This window comes from Castanea sativa, chromosome 9, assembly GCF_040712315.1.
Source record: "Castanea sativa cultivar Marrone di Chiusa Pesio chromosome 9, ASM4071231v1".
Taxonomy (NCBI): domain Eukaryota; kingdom Viridiplantae; phylum Streptophyta; class Magnoliopsida; order Fagales; family Fagaceae; genus Castanea; species Castanea sativa.
In genome coordinates, this window is record NC_134021.1 from 12,474,776 (window position 1) to 12,484,490 (window position 9,715).

At 32.4% G+C, this 9,715-nt stretch overlaps 1 protein-coding gene across 1 annotated transcript; it reads left to right on the forward strand.

The window, feature by feature from the left end:
• The first annotated feature begins 7,931 nt into the window (after positions 1-7,931).
• LOC142610872 (UDP-glycosyltransferase 73C3-like) lies at positions 7,932-9,715 on the forward strand. Its single transcript, XM_075782839.1, has one exon. The coding sequence runs from the start codon at positions 7,976-7,978 to the stop codon at positions 9,449-9,451; it is 1,476 nt and encodes a 491-aa protein (XP_075638954.1). The 5' UTR covers positions 7,932-7,975; the 3' UTR covers positions 9,452-9,715.

The window sequence follows — 9,715 nt, forward strand, 5'->3', positions numbered from 1 at the left end:
AAATCAAGGGCAAAATCCCTTATGTTACCAAGACATAAAACCCGAAATTATAATTATTGCATACAAAAAGGAACAAACCCACCTATTTTTCAAAAGGAGTCAAAGAAGAACCCTAGAAAATTCGGTAGAAATTTTTTTTGGAAAACAGATATATAGAAAAGGAAGATGCTTATTCATGTAGTATCAACATCTAGTCTCAAACGAAAAACATATACACATAGGAGATTTAATATGCTAATCCGAAATGGAAAATCAATGGCGAAAAGAAAACCAAAGCAGAAAAGCACACTGACCTTTAGAAACATTTTGTTGCAGAGGAGAGATGAAGCAGAGTAGCAGATCAAACGGCGATGGCCGGCCGTACGAATGTCACTGGATCCCAATTTTTTTTTTCCCTTCTTCCCCTTCTCTGAGTCACAATATTGGTAGGTGATTTCGTTTAGAGAGAGAAGATATTAAGTGTACTCTGACGAAAAGAAACGGCTAGGGCTTTTTTAACTGCAATGCTTTTTTTCTTTTTTTTAACCGGACTTTATTTTTAATCCACCCTCTTTTTTTTAATTGCAGACATGGCAGGGTCTAAAAAACTCAAGCATGGTAACGTACGACTATTTTTTAAAAAGTTGTATACGTATCTAAATTTTAAATAGGCAGTTATCCTATTTGTCAACACGTCCTTAAATGTAGGAATCAACTTTCTCTCAACTTCATCTATTATATATAAATATATATATATATATATATATATATATATATATATAGATAGCTTAGGATTTATATTTAAATTATATTATTTTGCTGTGGAAGTTTTCTACTGATTCAGGTACTCAAATTCTCTATTTTACCTGTAAATTAGAGAAAACAGAATTGATGGAAACGGTCCTCTTCTTTTACTTCAAGTTAGCAGTTACGACTTCTAACGCTACAATGTTGTTTTGATTCTTTTTAATATGTTTTTAGTATGTAATGAACAATTGAAGTTTTATCATCATGGGTTTTATTTGGATGCCACAATATTGATTGTAAATTTGTGACTATTAAGACTTGATTTTACAAAAATCTTTGAGTTTTTCCTGTTGGGTGATTTCACAAATGTTAGAATTGAAAAGAGTTGAAAAATAAGGATATAGAAAATTTGGATTTGGGAGAAACCTGAAACAAGAATGACAGGCCTAAAAGGAAGCAACTGAAGCACATATCGTGACTTCATTAACAATTAATTGATGATGTACACCATTGCCTTAAAAATTTATCCTTTTCCATATTTACCAATAAAAGTTGTCTTCCTAATTTATCAGTTAAGAGTACTCTTGCAACAGTGGCAGGAATCTACAAACAAACACTTCTTAAAAATGTAACAACCAAAAGTCTTGATTGATTCTGCAGTTATAAGTGTCAAGAACCTGGATGATAGCAACTGATATGGTCCCATTAAGTACTTGGAAGATTCATTAGTATCACATGTTCCCTCTCTCTTTTTCTCTCTAAAAAAAATTGGTTAATTCAGTTTAAATTTATATAATTTCCTACTAATATAGAGTGTGCTTTAAAATTGCAGAATCTGTAGCAATGTATAGACATTCTAAAGTTAGATATGCGACTGTTATGTACCTCTCTACAAGGTAATATATTTACTTCATTAGAATTTTATATGATTAATAATGTTTTTTTAATGGATTGTGGCAACAAGGTTGAGATTCCTATGCGAACTATAGATGAAGTAAATGCTAAAAGAAAGTTAGAGATAATCAATGCAACCAAAGTGTTTGGTTTTGTGTTTGTAAAATAGAGAAAAAATAAAGTTTATTAATGGCATAGTATGTGGAGGTTGCCGAGCATTAGAAACCTCAGTGAAAGTATATATAATTAATTTGTTAGTGTTACTTATTCATTTGTGCATCTAGGTTTGTTTCTATTTCAGTTTCTAGGAATCAGGTTGTTATTTGGTGGATTATTTTTGTGTTTTGGGGGAGTGATGGTGTGAATATGTAGCTGATTATTTTTGTCTGAAATGAGTTTGTGGATTTGGTTGTGTGTGAATTTAAGGTAATGGGTTGTTGTTGGTAGTGATGGTGGTTGTGGCCTTACCCTTCATGAATGTGTTTTTCTATTTATTGTGTTTTTCCATCTATGTTTCACTGTTTTTTTTGGGTAGATAAGCTTTGGCTTTGGGAAAATTTTTGTCTATTAATATAGTTATCCAACCTGGTAAATGCTATGCTATGTCTTTTGGAGATTAATATATGCTTTTTGGGGATATTAGATTTTCTTAAGAATTCTAAATCATGGGAACTATTTGCCTATGTCATAACATGCATGCCACCAATTAATTAATTCACAAATTTAGAAGAATAATACTTTATTCACAGTGATGTGATCTTTTGCCCTTATTTGTTATATAAGTGATTGTGTTCTAATTCTTAACCAAATTATTTGACCCATGAAAATTAAGGCTATTTTAGTTCTCTTTGTGTTTCAAATCTACATGAAGCTACAAGAAAGTTGATTTGAAAGGCATTATATGACAAGGCATTGCATCGTCTACGTTTAGAGATTTGGTCTTTTTCATATTTCATATTTCAATTTTCTTTGATTGATATGGATTAAAATTCATATTGAAATTGGTTTAAATTGAACAGAGCCTCAAAGTTGAGTTTTTAGTTTTATTTTATTGTTTCATTGTTTGTTCTGTTTTGAATTGAGTTCATTTTTGTTTGATATGTGATTTTCTTAGAATTGGGATTTTGAACTCAAATATGACCTTTCTCCAACTTTATATAGTATTTGGAGAATGCGAGATGGATTGAATAGCCGTAGCTGATAACCAAGGTCATTGCTATGGTAGAGATCATTTGGACGGCAGGATCTGTGCATCCTAAAACTATGCTCAAAAAATTAATCTTGCGTAGTTAGTTTGCTTTGCACTTATGGTAGTGTGTATACATATTGCGTTTTTAGCTTCCTTGGCAGTGCATATATATTGCACATTTTTTATACGAAATTGTTGCTTTGCAAAAGGCTCTGAATCAAAAATTGTGTCACTTCCTATTTTGGTGAGCCTCTATTGAAAAAAATAAGAATTTTATTAAATGCAAAAGGTACCTGTGAGCGTATCTTTAAGTACTTCAATGCTAATGGCAATGAAAAAAGTCTCATTAGCATCATTATCTAAACAACTAACCATCCACCTCCTTCCATATTTTACCAGCACATTAAGTATAATATATTAAGTTGATCGTTTTCTAATTCATAAAATGATCCTACGCATTGCACGGGTTAAACGCTAGTAATTATAATGCTAAAAGCCCTTCATATGAAAGACACAAAGTTATAGTTCTAAAAGCCTTTCTCATGGAAGACAATATCACTCGTATTTCACTAAAAACTAAAAGATCATTATGTGGGGAAAATCATTTAAGTGTATGATAGAAGGGATAAACTTAACTAACCTATGCATACGGCTGGACATATTCTCTCTCTCCCTCTAGTTGCACCCATTTTTCCTTTGCAATCATGAAGTAACCATGAAATGACTCACAATATCATACCGCACCATTAGACTCGTTTTATCATGCTCTTGAAATATTAGTCCACTAATGAATACAACTGGAGCCACAAACTATGAAGATAAGTCATTATATTTTTATCTTCAAATTTATATTATTAAGTATATTTTATTCATTATCATTATACCACTCGACTAATGTTATTATACCGCTAAAATGTTATCAGCTCATTGATGCTATACGGCTAGAGCCACAAGCCACATAAAGTAATGTTATACGGCTAGAGCCATAAATCATATAAAGAACAAAGTGATGCTATGTAGCTGGAGTCAAGAAGCTAAAAGATAATTCAATGTTTTCTTCATCTTTGAAATTACATTATTAAGCATATGTTAATTCATTATTATTGAACCGCTGGATGCAAGTTACTTTAATATTATCTCACTATTCAATAAACATGGATTCACTAATAAAGCATATATTTTAATAAATTGAATCTATCTCACTACTGGACATATATTATTCGAACATAAAACTACCACTGGACATATACCATTTGGACATGAACTACCGCTGGACATACATTATTTGGACATAAACCACAACTGGACTAACTAATTGACATATATTATTCGGACATAAACCACAACTGGATACAAACTATTTGACATATATAATTTGGACATAGATCATTGCTAGACATACCTTATTATGTTGAACATGAATCATGAACCGCAGTTGAATATTGACTAGTTTGGACTTATCCCATTACTAGACATGTGACACTTAATTAATTACTTTCTAATATTGGACATCACTTAATTAACATAATAATGATGTTTAACTAATCATTTAATCAAAACTATTCAATTAAATATAATATTTATTTATTTTAACCATTATCATGATTCTATGACTTTGAGGTTTATCTATTTTGTAAGCTTAAAAATGCACTGAAAGCCATTGGTCTATGCAGCCCAATGTTGAGTTCCGGATTGAACTCCTCAAAAAAAATTTGGGTTTAGCAGAGTCACATTTCTAGCAAAAAACACATAGCTACGCGCAAAAATTGCACCCAACAAGGGTTAAATCTTATTGTAAAAATTTCGATTATTTTATAGTGGATTTGCTTTAACTTAAGGATTGCGAGGTCAAATCCTCCCCAGGTTTTTACCTTGAAACTGTTAGTGTCATTGGTTTTCTTAAGTCATCGTATCGTGGTGTTTTTTATTTCCTGCTTTTGTACATGATATGATTTATTGTTGTTTAACCTAAAACTGAATAATAAACCTAAGTGTTAACTTGGTTAATTAATTAGGTTAAACAATCTAAGTGTTCAGGAGTCTAAACAATCAAACAAGGGAAATTTGTTGTTGGAATTTGGGATTGATTGAAGAATGAGAGTTGGTGGTTGAATGTTTCAACAAAAAGAATATGTGGCTGAAGTTTCTTGAATGCAAAAGGTTGGTCTTATACCACTAACATCTATTTGTTAATGTGTGGAAGTGGAACTTCAACTTGAACTCTTGAAGGTTTAGCTACCATTCCTATGTGAATGTTTGGGCCAAGAACGTCATTTGCTTCTTGTTCCACCTCTCCGATGTCAAATAAATTAGATAGTAGCATGATATAATTGACATTGGTGATGAAGTAACAACTACCTCATTCGTTTATTACAACATGTTAGGAATACATAGCTCATATTGAATAAAAGTAAAGTTAATATAATATAGTTGAGTAACTCAAAAGCTTTAAATCTTTTGAGTTAGGTGAGTCCACTTTTGAATTAGGTGGCTCCACTTTTGTTGTTTATGATGAGTATCTCCCTATGACTTTCCCTTGCATAGCTGGAGAAGAACACATCTAGCCAATGACCTTAATGGTTTAATGGCACCTCCTTGGATATTGTACCTAGGGGTGAGCAAGAACACATCTACGGTTGTGTCAATGCTTTCGAAAAAGAACAAAAAAAGCCAAGAATTTATTATTTATAACACACCAATATAAGAGATTTTGATCAATTAGAATTAACGTGTGAATAACTCTTAAGCGAAGATCTAAAAATTTGCATGATATTTCTAAATAGTAGTAACAGATCCATATCATTATAAATTTTTTTCATCCATCAAAATTAACGTGTGGATAAGTCTTAAGGGAAGATTTAAAATTCTTTATGATAGTGTTATCTACTACTGGAAAATCACAATTTGACTATTTACAATTGCTCTAAAAATAGAATAATTTTTAGGTACTCTAGAATGGTACTCCCTCCTCTCACATTCATGGTGGGGTCCGCTTATTAAATTCATGGTGGAGTCCACCATAAATATGAGAGGAGGGAGCACTATTTCACTATATTCCGGGACTGTCTAAGAATTTTTCCTAAAAATAAGGTCATGGGGCATGATGTTGAATGTCATAATAAAGACTCCAGTGTGTCTTTCTCATCATCAATTGATTTGAGAGGAGTAGCACAAATTACAGTTCAACAAGTGATATCAAAGCCAAGGACATGAATTTGATCGTGGGAGCATCATTGTGAGAGATGGATTTTTTATCACCAAATAAAAATCTTCATAATATACTTTTTTTAATCAAATTTCAGTGATCATTTTATATTTATATTTATTTATTATTAATATATCCACTAACGATATAAAAGTGTCAATGACACTTTCTACAGTGCTTTGGCTACAGTATTTTGGTTTAGTCAAGTATCTTGTCTTTTTTTTGTGAGTTCAAACGTTGTGTTTTGTTGCAAAAAAAGCAAGTTTCCTTTTCAGTAATAAACCAAAACAAAACTTGATATACTACAGCATGCCTATAGTGTTTTTGGCCGAGTCAATTTGGTGAGCAAAAGACACGTAATTTCACCATGGGTTGTGTTAACGGGGGCACCGTAAGGTGCCCGTTAACATCAACCTTTTGCAGCTTTTTATAATATTAATTTATTTTTGCTGCTTTTTATTCTTTTTGACATTTTTTTAATAGTTTTTTTTAATCTTTTTTGGCAACATTTTAAATAATTTTTTGTCCTTTTTATTAACACAACCCATTACGGAAAATCTTAACAAGCATAGCACGGTACTTGTTAACATTTCCCTTTCACCACAGCTGGCCTCTTTTTTTCCTTTTAAACACCCAAATATGTTTAGTTCTACAAATAACCATTTATACCAGTTTCCTTTGAGTTGGGGTTCCGTTTAAAATATATATATATATATATATATTTATAGCAGTGATACAGTGTTTTGATTAAGGAGTATGATACTACATAATTAAATTGTCATAATATTTTTACAATTTTCAAGGTGTCATTTCTTTAGAGGTCAAAATAAAATAAAATAAAACAATAAACTATCATACTAAGACCAACCATAACTAAAAAAAAAAAAAACTCTTGTAAAAAAATTATAACATTTTGGTGTTGTCACAATATCATACTAGGACGTGCTCAACTAAAAATTAATGTATTGTAAAAATGTGACATTTTGTTGTTATCATAGTATTTTAACAATTATGTGTAAGAAACTTATAAGCAACTTAAGTTTCTTAGAGCATTCATATCAGCTCATGCAAGGTATAAGAGCTAATTTTTCCATTAACCCCAAAAGTCACCCACATCAACTAATGCATTTATTGTGCAAAATGCATTTTAGCTATAGTACTTGTACAAATATACATCGGCATTGTTATTGTGAATTTCAGTTTTTATTATTTCTTTCTCGAGGATGAAGAAAGAGAGTAGATGGTGGTTTTGTTATTGTCACAATATTTTCACAACTTTTGAGTTATCAGTTTCTTTTAAATCAAAATAAAATAATAAAATATTATACTCAGACTTACCACAATTTAAAAGAAAGGTATTGTGAAAATGTGACATTTTGTTGTTGTAATAGTATTTTCATAATTGTTAAGGTGTAAGCTCTTTATAGGTCAAAATAAAATTTTTTAAAAATTTATATTAGGACCCACCACAACTGAAAATAAAGATATTATGAAAATGTTATAACATTTTGTTGGTGTCACAATATTTTTCACAACTACTACTAAGGTATAAGCTTCTTATGGGTCAACTTAAAATAATAAACTTTAAGACTGAAAACCATCCCAATTAAAAATATAGTTATTGTAAAAATATTATGATATTTTGTTATGTATTTAAACCTTTTTTGATTTAGTCAATTTGTGTGAACCAAAAATTAATGTTTCACTATCTTAAATTTCTCACCTTTAGGGGTAGCAATAGCACGTGTTAGCCAAACTAGTACTAATAATACACGCGTATGACCTTCTGGTAGATTGTAACCTTTGGACAGAGAAATGTTAACCAAAAAAACAACCTTAGACAAAGAAATGTAGTATAAAAAATAAAATAAAACTGCAAGCTAGAACAACTAAACTACTCGCACAATAAAACTGCAAACTAGAACAACTAATTAAAGAAATCAGAGAGAGCCAATTCAACCATGGACTCAGAGTCACAAATCCACCAGCTTCACTTCCTTCTTATCCCTTTAATGTCCCAAAGCCATCTCATCCCTTTCACTGAAATGGCCAAACTCTTTGCACACCATGGCGTAAAAGTTACCATTGTCCTCACACCCCTTAATGCAACTCGGTTCAACACAATCCTCGAACAAGCAAAAGCCTCAAACCTCAACATTGAAATCCTTTCACTTCGTTTTCCTGGCCAAGAAGTCGGATTGCCTGAAGGATGCGAAAACATGGACGCCCTCCCTTCTCTCAACTTATCACTACAATTTTTTGCAGCAAGTAGCATGCTACAAAAACCACTTGAAAAGTGGCTAGAAGAGTTAAAATCTTTGCCTGACTGCATTATTTCTGATATATGTCTTCCTTGGACCACAGAGATTGGCCTCAATTTCAAGATTCCAAGGCTTGTCTTCTATACAACATGTTGCTTCTGTCTAGTGTGTAATCACAACATATCTTGCTCTAAGGTGCTCGAGGGAGTCACATCTGACTCACAGACATTTTTGGTGCCCAACATCCCAGATAGGATTGAATTCACTAAGGTCCAGCTACCTGCAGATAAGAGAACAAGTTCGGATGAATCCAAAAAAAATATGAACCAACTTGAAGCGGCTAAGCTGTCGGCAGAAGGGTTGGTGGTTAACACATTTGAAGAGTTAGAGGCAAGATATGTGGAAGAATACCAGAAAGGGGGCCAGAAACTTTGGTGCATAGGGCCGCTATCTTTATGTAACAAAGCGATATCTGATAAGTTTGAAATAGGAAACAAGACCTCCATTGATGAGTGCAATTGCTTGAGTTGGCTAGATTCAATGAAGCCCAACTCTGTCATTTATGTTTGCTTTGGAAGTCTTTCTAAAATGTTAGCTTCACAATTAGTGGAGCTTGCTTTGGCCTTAGAATCATCCAACTATCCATTCATTTGGGTTATTAAAAGGGGAAAGTATTCCGAAGAATTAGAAAATTTGTTAGTTGAAGAAAATTTTGAAGAGAAGATTAAAGAGAGAGGTCTTATAATTCGAGGATGGGCACCACAAGTTCAAATACTATCCCATTTAGCAACTGGAGGGTTCTTAACGCATTGTGGTTGGAATTCTACACTAGAAGGAATAAGTGCAGGCGTGCCTATGATCACATGGCCTATGTTTGCTGAGCAGTTCTACAATGAGAAATTACTTGTCCAAGTGTTGAGGATTGGTGTGACTGTAGGAGTTAAGGCTTCTGCGGACTCTGGGGAAGAGAAGGATAGGGTGTTGGTGAGGAGTGAGGATGTGAAGAAGGCAATAGAGCAGTTGATGGATAAAGGAGAAGAAGCAGAAGAGAGAAGAAAGAGAGCTAAAAAGCTTGGAGAAATCGCTAAGAAGTCAGTTGAAGAAGGGGGATCTTCTTACTTGAATGTGAAGAAGTTGATTCAACGCATATCAGAGAACAAGTCAATCATCAGGTGATGTATCGCAAATTTTTCTATGGTCTTTTATAAGCTAGGGAATAAAAGACAAGGCGCATGAATGCTAAAATGTCAATAATTTTGTCCCTTAAAAACGCTTTACTTTATTATTTTGTTTAAGCATATTTTATTTGACTAAAGTTGATCTTCTAGCGTAGGAATTTAATGGTATTGTTGTAATGCTCTTCTAAAAACCTTCAGTGGAAAAACATAATGGTTCTGTCATGTAACACTCTATTAAAATTCTATTAAAGTAATTATTGCA